We start from the raw sequence: 17,390 nt of genomic DNA, 5'->3' as shown, positions 1-17,390 counted from the left end.
AGCCAGACTGTTGCCTCCCACAATTTTCAAATGCTTCCGGTCATACAGTCTGGAGCAACGGAAGCTCTGAAAACTATCAAGCGATAAAGCGGATGTGACGCTTCCTCCCACTTGTGTTTCTACTTTACAGTCGCGCAAATGTATCCTAATATAAATCAAAAATAATCCAAAGATATTTTATAATATATTTTCTTGGACGGAAATGACGAACAGATGACAGCTTCCTGCCTCAGATTTCAGTGTAGGTTCCCGTAGTTTCAGACTATAGCATTCAGAGATTGTATAGTTGTCTGGCTACGCAAAACAAAAAAGGAGGCTTCAACATGTTTCACTTGGTCATCTATTGATTCCATTTGGATCTCTTATGTCATCCATCCATAAATGAGCTTCGCTCTTTAATCACCGACATTTAATTTAGCTTCAAATTATATGTACTGTACACAGTAAGTGATATTATTTGGTTACATTTAAAGTTTGTTGTTAAAGAGTTAAAGATCTATATTCTGATAGAAATCGTGTTGTTTGTTCAATGACAGGGGTCTCCCAGTTTCTCCACCCCTTTTGGTAAACAGAAAAAAACAAAACAAAAGAAAACGTTTTCAGTCTGTCAATTTCATCCATTTAGAGAAGAGAACCCATTTGTCAACATCAGTATTATAGTGTTTTGTCAGATAATTTGTTTGTTTCATCCCTTCCATTTTCACTTGTTTTGGCTGGTTGATTGTGCAGGGCATTGCTGAAACAGAGCACTCGTGCTCAGCATACCCACCCTGGGTAAATGAAGGTTAACCGCTTGAACACCAGCATCCATATTCTGGAGCGTTGTGGGCTTGTAGATCACATATAGGGCAACAAACACGAATATTGAAGTCACAAAGAAGGATTATAACTACATGTTTTGGGGATAAATAAAGATAGTAATAAGTAAAGGTAATCCAGTGATTAAGGAGCCATTTGGGTCCTCATTTCAGAGAGAGGGCTGCATTGGGCGAAACGTTGACTTGATGAGGGCCGTTCCAGTTGAACGGATGCACTTGCGGGCTCGCACATGTTAATTTTGTCACAGCTGGCTCAAGCAGCAACAAACGAAGGGGAGAGGAGACGTTGTAAAAGGTATAACAAAAGTATTTATTAAATAAAGACCTGGGATATTAACTAAAAAGGGAATCAACAGATGTATGATAAAGGATCCAATGGAGTGTGGAGTCAGTGATCAGTGGTGTAGGTGTAGATGCATGAGACATGGTGCAGTGCGAGGTGTTGCATTATGGAAAGTAAAGTCAATCAGAAAAGAACAAAGGATAACATAACATTGTGCATTGTGGAGAGCAACGCAACAGCTGGTGGCAACACATCTGCTTCCTCCAGATCTCTCATGCCGACTGGAGAGGGGAGGCCTTTAAAGCCTCGAACAGAGTCGGGTCCGCGGTGGGTAGTGGGTGTAGTCTTTTTGAGCGTTAACGTTGTAGTTTTATGACTCAAAAAGACTACACCGCACTACACCGCGGTGGAAGGCTGACCCGACTCTGTTCGAGGCTTTAGCCTCCTGGAGGCACCGGGCCCAGGTGCTCTCCATAGGCCATCAAGCCATAATAGCCAATGAGGCCCCACCTTGCTCATCTGCAGGGAAACAATTAGGCAGAGCAAAGCACCACCCCTAACCCTGACTACTATGTCTAGAGAGCATCGCAGTTGAAGCCCCTCCCCGTCTTCACTCTGGGGTCGGAAGCGTTTTCCCCATTCATTTCTTCCATAGACATTTCATAAAGTATTTATTTAAACGTTTTTAAGCCTCTGACAAAGCCACCTCTCGGCTGGTGAGGAATCATGAAAATATATATATTTTTTTAATGCAACGATTAATTAAAAAGCTGAAAAAAAGGGCAGGGTACAAGACTGTGTACATTATTTTAAGAATTGCGGAAACTACACTCCCAGAATGCATTGCGAATGACACTTGTTTCCTGAAATATATCCCTTAAATCACACTCAGTTTAGTTATCCAGGCCAGTATGGCCTGACATGTAGTGATTTTCATCTCTGTGGACGCTCTTATCGTCATCTTTAACATAGTGCATCATCTATCTATAAATGCGAGAAGTCTCTGCGTGTCTGCGTGTCTGTGTGTGTGTCTGTCTGTCTGTAATCCACGTATCTCGAGAACTGTTCGTCCCACCGGCTTCAGATTCGACATGCGCGTTCCCCGCCGCGGCACGGAGTGCAGTGCCGGGCCTCGACCCGTCCCGACGCGCGGTTTTCCCTAACCGGCGCGAAACGTTCGGAATCTCCTTATGCAGGGCTGATTGTTGACATCAGGCTGTTCCGGAGGAAACCGGCGCAAGCGCTGACTCATTGTGACATCACATCATAAAAGGCTCTGACATCACGTACGCCACATGAGTCAACAAAAAATACCATGGTTACGTATTCTGATGTTCCTATATGGGCATAAAAGGACACCGGCAAACATATGGTCAAAACGGCTCTTATGACAACAGGTATAATGGGGTTTGCATTAAAGGGTGGGGCATTCATTCCCTATTTCAAATTCGGCACACGCGTTCCCCGCCGCAGCAGGTAGTGCAGTGCCCGGCCTCGACCCAATCCGATACGCGGTTTTCTGGAACCAGCACGAAAGGTTCGGATTCTGATGTCTGACATCAGGGTTTTCCGGAACCGGCACTGTGTCTGCATAGATCTCCATTTATGGGCATAAAATGGATGCAGACAGACAGATACGGATATCTCCATATATGAGCATAAAAGGACACAGGCAAACAGATGTTCAAAACGGGTCCTATGACAACAGGTATAATGGGGTTTGCATTAAAGGGGGAACCGGCACTGTGTCTGCAACACAGTTGGAGGCACAGACAGTAGATACAGAGATCTCCATAATGGGCATAAAGGGACACAGACAAACAGATACAGAGATCTCCATATGGTAGTGCAGTGCCCGGCCTCGACCCGATCTGATACGCGATTTTCTGGAACCAGCACGAAAGGTTCCGATTCTGATGTCTGACATCAGGGTTTTCCGGAACCGGCACTGTGTCTGCATAGATCTCCATTTATGGGCATAAAATGGATGCAGACAGACAGATACGGATATCTCCATATATGAGCATAAATGGACACAGGCAAACAGATGGTCAAAGATCTCCATATGGGCATAAAATGGACGCAAAAAGACAGATACAGATATCTCCATATATGGGCATAAATGGACACAGGCAAACAGATGTTCAAAACGGGTCCTATGACAACAGGTATAATGGGGTTTGCATTAAAGGGGGAACCAGCACTGTGTCTGCAACACAGTTGGAGGCACAGACAGTAGATACAGAGATCTCCATAATGGGCATAAAGGGACACAGACAAACAGATACAGAGATCTCCATATATGGGCATGAAATGGATGCAGACAGACAGATACAGATATCTCCATATATGAGCATAAATGGACACAGGCAAACAGATGGTCAATACAGTTCCTACAGAGATCTCCATATATGGGCATAACATGGACGCAGACAGACAGATAACTCCATATATGGGCATAAATGGACACAGGCAAACAGATGGTCAAAACGGGTCCTACAGAGATCTCCATATAGACAGATAGATATCCCCATATATGGGCATAAATGGACACACGCAAACAGATGGTCAAAACAGATCCTATGACAACAGGTATAATGGGGTTTGCATTAAAGGGCGGGGCATTCATCCCCTATTTACATTGTTCCCGAGTTGGCCAGGGCGCGGGCGGCCGAGCTTCTAGTATTTGTAAATGAAAGACAATGATGCAATAATAAAAACAATGCAATAATCCGCCGGGAAGACAGGGTAACCGCAAGATACATGAAAGAAGAAGAAGCTAGACCAATCACAGACATCGATTTCACCGGAGGTACATTTTTAGCAGTATGGGTAATGCAGTTCTTCTTCGTGCGATCTTGATTAAAACGTGTTTTTACTAAAACTAGAGTGATTGCATACATACACGGGGGTTCTACAGGAGCATAAGAACCATTTTACAACCACCAGCCTAGCGGTAAGTGTACATTGAATTGCTATGACTTTGTGGCTGATAATGAAAAACCCTATGGTGAAAATGAATGGGCTGTTGACACCTCACTGCGATGCTCTAATGCAGGGGTCCTCAAATACAAATTTTGAAGGTCCACAAATATTTTTTTGAAACAGGTCCGGGTCCGGGGAAAAAATAAAACAATTAATATATATATATATATATATATATATATATATATATATATATATATATACACACATACATATATAATATATTTATATTCGCTTATTTTTATTATGTCGGTCAATCTTAAATAGTAGGCTAAGATACAAAAAAGTACCAACCAGGGGTTGACACCATGGTCTCAGAGGCACTTGTCCGTCTGGAAAGTACAGGTCATGTTCTACTTGCCCTCAGGTCATGACCACTTGCCCTCATTATTGTTCATCTTACATAATTAAGGATCCCTTTCTTATTTATTTTTTTACAATGGCTTTTTTTTTTTGTAGTTTGTTGATGCAGTAATGGTCTTTTCCCGTTTATTTCTTTATTAAAAGGGTCCTTAAATTATGACTTCACTGTCATCTGGGCTGGGGACTCCTCCGAAATCATTTGGGGGCCTTACTTGATTGAAGAGAAACAACCCATTAAAGCAGGGAGAACAGAATGTTCAAAGTAGAGCAGAGATATTTTGCGCTAGTGCTCTGGTTTCTTTTAACAAACTGGGATAATCTTCGAATAATTTATGCTTGTGTCGCAACGTGAATATCGATATGAAAACAAGGTGTCGCGCGTCAGAGACAGGGGAGCACACACTGAACGCGGACGGACGGCGTCGTCGCATCGCGGTATCGACGCACGTTAAGTGCAGCACGGTAACCCCAACTGGATGTGGCGCGCTGCCATGCAGCACATCCATTTCCCCCGGTGGGGAGAACCATGGGAGAACAACATCCATGACCATGCAGAAAGAGAGGCAGCCACGTCGCGACCAACTCTGGTCTCTGGAGATAAGATTACAATCCTGCAAACGTATTCACGTTGATGATGTTTTGCGTAAATGAAACCCCACTGATTTATAACTAGTTGCGTTGTTGGTGGCTGAAGCTACAGCTGTTGTTGCTGCTCCGAAAACTTCCGCGGTCTGTGGCAACAGCCTATCAGCGCATCGTTGTCAGAGATGCCAGCCCATAATACTATGTTGCCCGGCATCAGCCAATCAGCGCGTCGTTGTCTCTCTCTCTCTCTCTCACACACACACACACTCAGCGCATGCAATGAAAGTGAATGAATACAACGAGAAGTGGAAACGAAAACGTGGAGATATTTTTCCACTTTTTTCTTTTTTACTATAATTCGTCCTGGGTCCGGTCGGCGGTGCCTCGCGGTCCGGACATGGACCGCGGTCCGCCTATTGAGGACCCCTGCTCTAATGTGTGGGGCATCACAATTTACACAGCTGTCACTGTCTTTGTTTTTCAGCCTGTTGTCTCAGTCACTGCTATAACTGCAGTATTTAGAAGAATATCTACTTTAATTACGATGGCAGGCGATGTGTTAATTATTTACATTAATTAGTGTGGTTGCCAAAATGCCAGACCAGACAATAGTACGTGTCCGACTTTATTCCCTCCATTCATCCATCCATCTTTGTAGATACACTGTATTTTACACCTCCCACAGTTTTGGTGGCACGCACTTGGGAATCGATTCCTTGCATTTTGCTAAGAGATACGTTATATACATTTATATAAATGTATTTGTGAATTAATTCTCTCCATTGACTTTTCCCAAATATGGAGATGACTGACATAATAGACACAGTATGTTCATATATGGGCATTCCAAGATATGGGCTTAATATTGATGACATCAGGTATCTCCATTTATGGGCATAAAAACGACAAGGAGGGAATGGTTAGCACCGCTCAAATAGGGACAAGGACTGACAGATACAGATATTTACATGTGTGACTCGCATCACAGCAAAACTTGCAATTTCCAATTGAATCTTTCTAGTTATTAATGGTATTATAGTAGGCTACAAGACATTCTGAATGAGAGGTATTCATAGTGTCATAAAATATAGTATGTGTACATTTTTCTGTAATGTTGGTTGCCACGTACATTGGACCCCTTTGGGTACTGCGAGTTTGACACCCCTGGTTTAGGGGGATGCTAGGCCACTAAACTAAAAAAAGGTGTGCGGTTGCCTGTTTATGCACAACACCAGGTATACTATAATCAACACAAATCATTCCAAATGTATTGCATGCTAACATAATATTTTGGTGCTCCGGGATAATATACTATAATATCCTGGATAATTTCATAACTTGCGTCGAGTTTGGCTTGCACTCCTCTTCCTCCACAGCAGATTCTCAAGCTGTAGTCTCAACTACTCCACTACATCTCTTCTACTTTTTACTTTTTACTACAAATATTTGAAAACGCATTGCAAAGCGACGTGTTGTGAGCTTGTGGATCTGCTATTTCCAAACGATTTGTTATACATATTAAAACAATTGTGAAATGAGACATTCTGCATAATGAGTACTTTTACCTTTGGTACTTTAAGTATGATGCCAATGCTTTTATACTTTTACTAAAGTACATTTTGAATACCAGACCTTTATTGTATTTCGACATTGCAGTATTGATATTTTTACTTAGGTAACAAAATATGAGTACTTTTTCCATCACTGCTCCCTGCAGCGTGTGGCAGTGCAACACTTCCTGTTGGTGTGGATGGTGCGTGGCTGCGTTGCTCAGGCTGGGGCAGCACGTTTAGCGCTTTTATCTTTACCTGTAAGAGCAGATGTTCAGTAGGAAAGGTTGTGGTGTTCAGTCATTCAAGTTCACTCAAGAGCCTGTACAATAATGGTGTCACTTAAGTTATTAATCATCTTTCAGATCATAGCCGACTGTCAAGTCTTGACATCTGTTGATCTTTTCTGGGAAATTGTGCAACTAAAAGCCAGCAAGCCAATATAACTTCAACAGAACAAAATGTCTTGTCCTTGAAATGCAAGGCTTCGTGTCCAACATGTTGCAGTTTGTAAGTGGACAGGGTGCTTTGTTGACTCAGATGGGATTAGCAGAGAGAGGAGCTATTCCCTATTTAAGAGGATTTTTACTGTAACATGAGGGGAAACACTGGTCTACTGCCAGAGTCTTCTAGGCTAGAGAATAACAGCCGTGAATGTAATTATACTGGTACAGATGTTTATGTAACACACGGGTACAGAACTTATTGTACAGGCTGGTAGTGATGTTTATTCAAAATGTTCAGCAGGAAAACACTTGTATCCGTTTCACGCAGATACACATCTTTGTGTTTTCAGTTATGCCAACCATCTGTTCCTAAAAAGTGTCTATTTGCATTTGGCTCTGCCATTGCCTAGTGGCATGGAGCACAAATTCATAAAATCTCCTATTACCCACCCCCATGGTAGGCTTCAGTCTAGGAGCCCACTAGGGATCTTCTACATCAGGGGTCTTCAACGTTTTCAGGCAAAGGACCCCTTAGCTGAGAGAGATAAAGCAGGGACCCCCACCCACTACGTATTGTATAAAATTGTGTTGCAGATCAAACATTTTCATACTGTAGATTTCTGAGACCGCTTAGACTTGTTTGACAGCAATATTATCAGTGTAGGTTGTTGATTTAATGTGTATTTTTAGACATTGAACGACTTGAACCGTCAATACTTAGTCAGCTTTTCTTTTCACTCTACACCAAACCTCTTTGCCAAGCATAGCAGATCTACAAGCTCACAACGTTGTGAGCTTGTAGATCGGCTATTCTTGGCTAATGTTCCACAAGTGGTTAGTGTATAAAAAATAAAGTTCTTATCACGCAAAGATTTGGAGGACCCCCTGTAGTAACTCTGAGGACCCCCCAGGGGTTCCGGACCCCCTGTTGAAGACCCCTGTTCTACATGATTCCATGTTATGGAGCAGAGCTTTTCAACGGTTTGTAAGCCAGGGACCACCATTCTAATTATGAATCAACATGGGGACCATCGGTGTGATGGGGACAAGCTTGTAAGAGATTGTCTGGAGTGCATCAGGTTTGAAACCCAAACCGCACCAAAACACAGAAGTTGACTGCCGTTGATATATTATTATATATCATTATCTTACAATAAATGCGACAAATCTCTGTGAGCGTGTGTGCGTGCGTGTATGCGTAGATGTAATCCACGTATCTCGAGAACCGTTCGTGCCACCGGCTTCAGATTCGGCACGCGCGTTCCCCGCCGCGGCGCGGAGTGCCGTGCCCGGCCTTGACCCGACGCGCGGTTTTCCCGAACCGCCGCAAAACATTCGGAATCACCGTATGCGGAGCTGATTGTTGACATCAGGCTGTTTTGGAGGAAACCGGCACAAGTGCTGACTCATTGTGACATCACTTCATAAAAGACTCTGACATCACGTACGCCACACGAGTCGTATTGAATGTCATTCGTATGACGTGTTCTGATGTCAACAGGTATAATGGAGTTTGCATTAAAGGGTGGGGCATTCATTCCCTATTTACCGGTACATCGTTCCCGAGTAGGCCGGTCCCCGACTCGCCACTCAGCCGCCCGACAGACAGATACAGAGATCTCCATATATGGGCATACATCAGTATGACGTGTTCTGATGTCACAGATCTAGCTGCTGACATCTGCGTATTCTGCTTAAAGAAGAAACAAACAAAAAGCAACAGATATTCATATATGGGCATAAAAGGACACATACAGACACGAGTAGACGCTCGGCCACCCGACAGATACAGAGATCTCCATATATGGGATGCAGACCGACAGATAACTCCATATATGGGAATAAATGGACACAGGCAAACAGATGGTCAAAACTGGTCCTACAGAGATCTCCATATATGGGCATAAAATGGACGCAGACAGACAGATATCTCCATATATGAGCATAAATGGACACAGGCAACCAGATGGTCAAAACGTATCCTATGACAACAGGTATAATGGGGTTTGCATTAAAGGGGCGAAGGGCGTCCGAGCTTCTAGTATAATATAATATATAATATCTTTGAATATTTCAAATCCTTCTAAGGTTTTTTGAAAAACCTATGTTTCTATGTCAGTGGTGCTCAAACCTTTTCATGTGAAGGGCCCCCAAAATTATATGTAGGCCACGGACCTTCGCTTAAAAAATTCAAAGATTTGCATACATTTTCACGACTTTTTAAAAATAGCAGATCTGCAAGCTCGCAGCGCGGCACTCGGTGCTGTTTTTTTCAATATCTAAAGTATAAAATAATTCCAGGCCCCTCCACCTTGGGCCCTAGTAACTCAGTCCCACTTTCCCCCCTTGTGACGCCCCTGAGCACTGAGGATTTACAACCAGACACAATGGTCACTCTGCCAGGTCAACTGTAACATAACTTGGAATAGCTTGATGTACCAAGGACTCTGACCTCTAATGACACATTTAGAGTATGGTCATTGTAGGCTACTGATTGCACTGTGGTCACTTTTCTTTCACATCGATCGCACTGATTGAAATGGACACTTTATTTGATTGGCATTGCACTGATCTTAATGGACACCTTATTTGTTCTGGGGCGAGATAGGGTGCGGACACAGTAACCTTGTGTTGTAGTTTCTCTTCTTAGTGCAGGATAGTCGTATATATATATATATATATTTTTTTTTTTGGTAAGATATTTATATTTAGAGATGGGGAGAGACAGGCGCTGTCAGGCTACATTAGAGCCTGACATGGGCAAACAGGGCATAGCTACCTGACTAGTTTGCCTGGGGCACCACATTGCCTGCCCTGGGCCTGAGTTATGTCCCACGGCCCAGGCACTATTCTGGGCACCATTCCGGGCACCGGGGGTTGCGAACCTCTTCTATACCAATGATTGCTATCAGAATATATAGCTATTTAACACAATTTCTTTTGAAATAATAATCAATATTCTTCCTTTGAGGTTTATTTACAAATGCACTATAACTATTGCAATTCAGAAGCTAATAAAACCCCTCATAAAATATAAAACATAAATCTGAAATTAAATTGGAAAATAAACAATTCTGTATGGAGCTCAACGTTTGTTTTATTTGTTTCTCAATGTTTTACAACATGATATCTGTGCTTCATGCGTTGCACTGAAGATAAATCAATTCCAAATACAGTATACTCTACAACACAATATCCAGTCTGAGCAGTCGAATATTATAAATCAACTCATCAAAATACATATTACATATATTAATACTGAACAGTTTTGTGCACACTTACTGTATGATTACTGACTTAACACTCCGTTGTATCTTTTTACATCACCTCACGATACACCACAACCATACCGGAAAGTGACAGCCACTGAAATACCATAAATAACAATAACAATACCTGTCACTGAATTTGACAGAAATCTTATATTCAGGTTGATTGAGTAAAAAATGATGTACATTCATCATAATAATGCTGTATGAAAGCTGAGAGGTACACTGGTTGATTCACAATTACTGTACATTACACTTTTCTGACAACAACAAAAAACAGGCAGGCATACACACACAACTGTGATGGACAATGAACTGAGGCTTTAAAGGAGTAGTACACCACAAAAGAAATACTTCTTTTCTATCAATGAAGCCGTGAATTCGTCAAGATTTTTTAATTTGTTGTCGTTGTTTTGGGTGAACTACTCCTTTAAGCTGTTGTAAAAGCCACCATTGTGAAAACATTTCAGTGTCAACTTTTGCAGGTACTGTAGTCCAGTCCGGAGTGCACGGCCCTTTAACTCTGCCTATAGTGCCATTAAAGCAGACAAACAACTTTTTCAAAGCAGTGCCTTCTTTTTCAAAGCAGTGCCTTCTTTCTAGCAAGGCCATCCAAGTGAGTTTCGAGTCCAACGTCATAAGCTGAAAGCTGCATGCAACGTCACGAGACAATCACTGTGGCATTTTCACTCGGCTTGGTTTCCTTGCTTAGTTTTACATAATGGCAAGAGACTGCAGAATTAAAATCAAACTCCTCCAGAGAGTAAAATAAATACATACAGTACATGTACTTCCACTGTGCTCGTGCACCATCAAAGCAGGGTTGAATCCTAAACATGTTTTGCTTCTCTTCTTTTAGGTAACTTAACAAGCCATAAACGGTTGGTACATTAGTAGTTCAACAACAGATCTTGTTGAGCTTGTACGAATTTCTCATGAATACTTGTCATTATCAGAGCAAGCTAAAATTATTATGGATATGAATACAATACCAATTGCAATTCGATTGGCACAAACATCTATTAAGTAACAACATCAAATGGTCTTGAATTTACGATTGTCAGTGACCTCACCAAGTAAATGTAAACATTCATGGAATGAATTGTGTGAGGATATTTTCCTTCCCACACTTAACCTAAAGCCTCTGAAAGCCTGTGAAGCCTTCAAAACACTAAATCCAGGCACTCTGTAGACCACCATAATGCCTGAAATAATACATGAACACTGATAGAACCAGAAAGTCACAGAGCACAGGAGGAAGTGGTGTGAAGAAGGAAAAGGGCAAAGACAATGGTCTGTTATGAGAATGATAGTGCAGAGAAGAGCATTTGTACTCCGAACCCATCGTTCTGAGTCAACGTCACAATAGCAGCCCGCTCCAAAGCCCCATCCACATGGCATTTATATAAATAAAGTGTCTTGCTGGATCACATCCGATCCAGGCTTTCTGTTTCCATCTGCCCACATACAAGGACGCACACGCGCAATGTACGGTGTACACTTTGTAGTGTTTTACGAGTACTTTACACTCACCCCACCCAAAAACGAAATAATTTATATACATCATGTTGATATGTGGATACATTTTCTTAAAAATGGTTAGAAAATATTTTCTACTAAATAAACAACCTACTAAATAAACACTCTTCCATGATGAATTTCGTCACTTCTCTTCAACTATATTTTAGTTTCACATGCATCACATGGTTTGGAGTATACAAGTAAACCGCCCTAAGCAACCGTCAGGTCGCTGTTACCTATCGTGTGGCACGTCGCTGATTGACCACAGCTGGGGCGCTCCTCATTGCCCATAGCTGGGGCGCTCCTGTTGCAGCGTGTGTTATGTATTAGTGTGACGGACGGACGGACGGACAGACAGACAGACAGACAGACATGTGCTGGCCGTTTTCATACTATGTGATTTCCTACTGTTTAACGAATTCCATTTATCTCTGTGGCCGGCAATTTATAAACTTTATTACAGGCTCAAGGCCCACAAGGTAAACGACAATACACCAGTAAGACTCCCTAATCGGGAGATAAGCGACCGTAGGTGGCTTATCTCCACAAATAGGGCAAAAATTTGTTTTTCCAAAATCTTCCTGATCCATGTTGATGACATGAGTGTAGACATGCTGTGTAGTGATATTTGTGATTTTAGGGCAAAAACTGTAGGAGCAGTGTCCAAAAATGTGTTTTAAAAATCGGCCTGAAGGTGGCGCTAGAATAGGGCCATGTGAGAAATGAGGGGTGGGGTCTCCGCGTTGCCTTGGCGGACGAATAGGTACCGGCCCCGGCTCTCCCGGACGCTCCTAGCCCGAGTTACGGCATTTTATGTGCGCTGCAGTGGCAGGGGGTCCTCCACTGGGGGCGCCACCACTTTTGCATCCGTTCTGGAGCACCAGGAGTCGGTGGTCCCCGGGAATTCCCTGTGAGCAGCCCCCAGCCCCAGGGACCTGGGGGTCCCTGGGGCTCCGGGGGTCCTTGGAGGTTGTAGTTTGGCAGTCAAGGAGTGTGTGTGCAAAATTTGGCATGGATGGGGGCAACGGTTGTGGAGATATGAGCAGGGCAAAAGTGTGACGGACTCACTGACAGACGCACGGACAGCCGGTGGAGCTTTTGATAGTAAATGCGACCTACAGTCGCAATTACGATGTCTTGCAACAATTGTGGCGAGTCCTTATCCACAAACTGATAATGAAATCAAATGTTGTTTGCTGGTGATGCAGTTCACAAATGGACCCTGCCCCCCACCTTGCTATTATACTACCACTTTACCAAGCATTTGATTCGTAAAGGTGGTTTTGCTCTTACATACTTGTGTGTCCCACCTACTGGAATGTGACGATGCCCCCCCCCCCCCGCCCGGTGCAGTCCAGAAGACCTGGCAGAACCTACCCCATCAGTTGTGGTCTGTGCCTGATATTGGCAGAACGACGATCTGGGATTGCTACAGGGTCGAAGAAGATCATACTTCAGGAGACTGGGAAAACCCACCCCAATGGTAAGTACTGTTTATACGGAACCTAAATCTGATGTCCTTGTTTTGGACATTGTTTTTTTTTTTTTCTTTTTTTTTACAAATTAACTCACCCACCGCTATTTTTAAGACCCTTCTAATGGTCCACACCGCCAGGATTTTGCCTACCTTTAACGTGGGCGCGCGCGCGAATCCATTGCGCGATGGTTCACCGATTGCATTCACAATACGATCCAGGCAGGGTAAGCAACAAAGCACTACAGCCTTCCATCGCTCAAAGCGAAACCGACGGACCGCCACGCTGGTGTTGCACAACATTGAACCGGATGACATTTCGGCAGACAGGATACAGGCGTCGTTGTCCCGCCCCCCCATTTCCGTTCTGGAACATCCAGATCCGTTTTTTGTGAATAGGGCGGGTCCACAGAGCGCTATGGACGGCGAATCGGCGATCATACTTTTTTGTTTTATAGTTATTAAAGCTAATTGATCGCTCGTCATATTCGTCATACGCAGAGTGGACCCATAACTATAGCTCGTCAAACTCGACATATGCAGTGGGTGAGTTAAGGCCCTATTTTATACTTGACAAAAGTAGTGGAAAACTGCAGATTTGGAAATATTTCGGGGGAAGTAAATAATGAAAAGGGCAAAGGCCTATGTCTGATAATGATGCTCTCCCGCCTTCTCTTTTATTTCTCAACCAAACAACAATGTTTCGCCCAGCAGGGCTTTTTCTTGAACTTGAAAAAGCCCTGCTGAGCGAAACGGTGATGCTCTCCAGTCTTCGCCCCAGCAGGGCTTTTTCAAGTTACTTGAAAAAGCCCTGCTGGGAGAAACGTTGTTGTTTGGTTGAGAAATATAAGAAAAGATCGGAGAGCATCATTATCGTGTGCGGACATTGCCTTTTTTATTCACTTGTTTGTTCCTGGATCCAGCACTGTATAAAAAGTTGTGGGGATGTGCAAATCCTATGCCTTTTATTTGAAATAATAATTGGATCCATTGGAACACAGGTTATTTTTCCCATTTCCTGAAAAGTTACGTTTTTGTACATAATGTACAAAAGGTTTCCGCCAATGTTACCCTTTCCAGTGATCCTATTTGATTTGAAGACGGGTCTCCGTGGAGAATCTGTGGTTCTCACAGATGGTTGATTTCCAAACATCTGGTGTCTTCTGATGTTGACATCGGTATGTCCTTTATTCGGCCAACAGTGTGTGCCAAACGGTACAAAAAGTCAATGAGCAAAACACATCTTCAAACAGCAAGACCCAATTTTCTCCCTCACTTTGCTACAGAGTGGAGGAATGCTCCACAACATACCCAAACAAACAGCAGCTGTCGACAGGTCCATCAAGAATGTACTGTACGCATGTCTGTGTGTATATTATGCATGTATGTTTGTATTTCAGCACTTAAACACGCTGTAAAATCCAGAGCGTTAGCTAATGTAACTATGTAAAAAAATGGCCCGTCAGGATTCTACAGTGCATATTGTGTATTCTAATAATCAAAACATTTTGCGTATGAGCCTATATTTGGTATAATATGTAGGTGTCGTTCTTTGCGCATGTGAGGGGTGCATGTTTGTGTGGCGTGTGCTGTACTGCATGTTGTACTTGTAGCCGGGGACCCAGTTACCCAAAATGTGAGATGACCTGTGATGTCATGCAGTACTTTTTATTTCTGATTTATCTATTAGTTTGGTCATTAAGGTCCACAGAATGAGAGGTCTGCTCTGCTGGAAACATCACGATAGAAAGTTATGGCCATTTGTATATTCACTGTCCTTCACTGACTTCACTATACAGGAAAATAAAAACATATATAAAAAAGAAAGAAATCTGCTTTAAGTAGCATGTGAATGTGAATCCATTGCAAGCATTTGTTTTGCATGAAAATAAATTCCTTGGGCTATAAAAAAACGCCCCACAAAACTGTGAAATGTGATTTTTTTTCCCCACTTTCTTTTATGAGTTTCACAGTTTTGTGGGGCAGTTTTTAGCCACAAGGAATGTTTTTCATGCAAAACAAATGCTTGCAATGGATTCAGAATCATGAAGAACCCCTAGTTTGACACCTCACATGCTACTAAAAGAAGATGTTTTTTCTTTTTTAAATATTCTTCTTTTCCTGTATAGTGAAGTTGATGGGACAGTGAATATACAAATGGCCATAACTTTCTTTCTAGCATGTGGCCATAACTTTCTTTCTAGAGACCTCTCATTCTGTAGACCTTAATGACCAAACTAATAGATAAAGCAGAAATAAAAAGTACAGCATGACATCACAGGTTCAACCCTATTCCTTGAGCTTTTGGGCCTGTGGGTCCCTGACTATTGTGGTCGGGGTGGTATTAGGACAGCTCGTCCTGGCAGGAGGATGAGGCCCGCTGCGTCTTGGGGCTGCAGCGCGTCAGCATGGAGATCTGGGTGCTGAAGTTGGTGCCGTTGCAGCTGCTGGAGGCCGGGTGCTGGTGCTTGGTGTCGGAGTGCATGTACCTCTGGAGGTGCCACCTCCTCCACTTCCTCTTTATCTCGCCCTGGACCTGGCACCACACACAGGGACACAGAGGATGTTAGAGAGGCAGGGGCTGACATTTATAAAAGGGCCATTTGGTGAAAATACTGAAAATAGCAGACCTCCAAGCTTACAACGCGTCGTGCTGCAACACGTTGTGAGCTTGGAGGTCGGCTATTTTCAGTATTTACAGTAGTTGATACCACACTAAACTAAGCATAATCAAGTCAATACCGGAGATGTGGCGTAAGGCATGAATTTCTACACAGAGAGGGCAATTCTTTCAGGAGAGTTTGGACAAGGCTATTCTCTTGAATGCTGCCTTCAGGTATGGCATGGAAAGAGGAGGGCATTTGTGTTTCTTTCACCATAGTAAAAAATGCATGCATGGTCTGTAAATGTACTTAGTTATGTACTATGTACTAAGTACTATGTACTAAGTACTTTACACCACTAAAGACAGAGGATGAATTATGCATGACGACTGTCACTGTGGCAAATCCTCCCGTCGCGGAGGATTAGTCAACCACAGCGCATTGCTCGGCGCAATCATGTATTAACAGGCTTTGCTTTGAATGACATCTGGTGTTTTGGAACTGTATAACATATTTATTGAGGGTATTGTGAGGTAACCCAGGACTCTCATTCATCCTTTTGTGGGCACGAACGTCCTTCTTGGTCCCGTCCCACGCAGCTCATTCCCAGAGGCGTCACAAGAACTGGGAAGTGGGACTGAGTTACCAGGGCCCAAGGTGGAGGGGCCTGGAATTATCTTATACTTTAGCTATTGAAAAATAGCAGATATACAAGCTCACAGCGCGGCACCGAGTGCCTCGCTGCAAGCTTGTAGATCTGCTATTTTTGAAAAGTCGTGAAAATGTGTGCAAATCTTTGAATATACAGTATGTGTTCTTTTAAGCAAACATTTGTAACTAAAATTTTGCTTCTGGGGGGGTCCCTGGAACTAAATATTTTGAGATGGGGGTCGGTGACCAAATACATATCATTTTGGGGGTCCTTCACATGAAAAAGTAAAAGCACCACTGACATAGAAACATAGGTTTTTCAAAAAACCTTAGAAGAATTTGAAATATTCAAAGAACTTTCAAGATTTTTCAAAAAATAGCAGATCTACAAGCTTGCAGCGCGCTGTGAGCTTGTATATCTGCTATATTTCAATAGTTAAAGCACAACATAATGCGTAATCATAGGCGATTTTAAGGGGTGTCCTAGGGTGCACGTGCACCCCCTGGCCGCCAGGCGGCCATTTTGATTTTTTTTTTTTTTGTAATGTAACTTTATTTTATAATTATTAAATAAAACAGTGATCGTGATTTGTAAAATGTGCGCAAAAAGAGAGGTGGAGGGGCAAGTATAGTAGTTCACTCGACACTGACAGTAATGCTAATGAACGTGAACCAGAGGAGGTGGACGGAGCTTGCAGCAGCAGTGATCCAGCCACCGACATCACTGTGGAAGGCTCGCCGTTGCCGGAGACCGAGGCCCCGGTTCCTCCACAGCAAGCAAGCAAGCCCCACTCCAGACTCAACTGTTGTTACCCCAGGCCCAGACCCAGAGGAGCCAAATG

The 17,390-nt window shown here is 43.0% G+C and overlaps 1 protein-coding gene across 1 annotated transcript in view; it reads right to left on the bottom strand.

Moving 5' to 3' along the window:
* Window positions 1–15,638: 15,638 nt before the first annotated feature.
* vipr1b (vasoactive intestinal peptide receptor 1b) overlaps window positions 15,639–17,390 on the bottom strand; it is a gene marked incomplete at both ends in the record, with an annotated part of 106,701 nt that continues 104,949 nt past the window's right edge. Inside the window, one exon of the mRNA XM_080751933.1 lies at window positions 15,639–15,830. Within this exon, the coding sequence (XP_080608059.1) occupies window positions 15,639–15,830 (192 nt within the window). The remainder of the gene's footprint in view (window positions 15,831–17,390) is intronic.

The sequence above is a fragment of the Nannobrachium achirus genome, assembly GCF_963921795.1.
Source record: "Nannobrachium achirus genome assembly, chromosome: 21".
Classification (NCBI taxonomy): Eukaryota; Metazoa; Chordata; class Actinopteri; order Myctophiformes; family Myctophidae; genus Nannobrachium; species Nannobrachium achirus.
The sequence above is the reverse complement of the archived record's forward strand: the minus strand, read 5'-3'. Positions and strand labels throughout refer to the sequence as shown.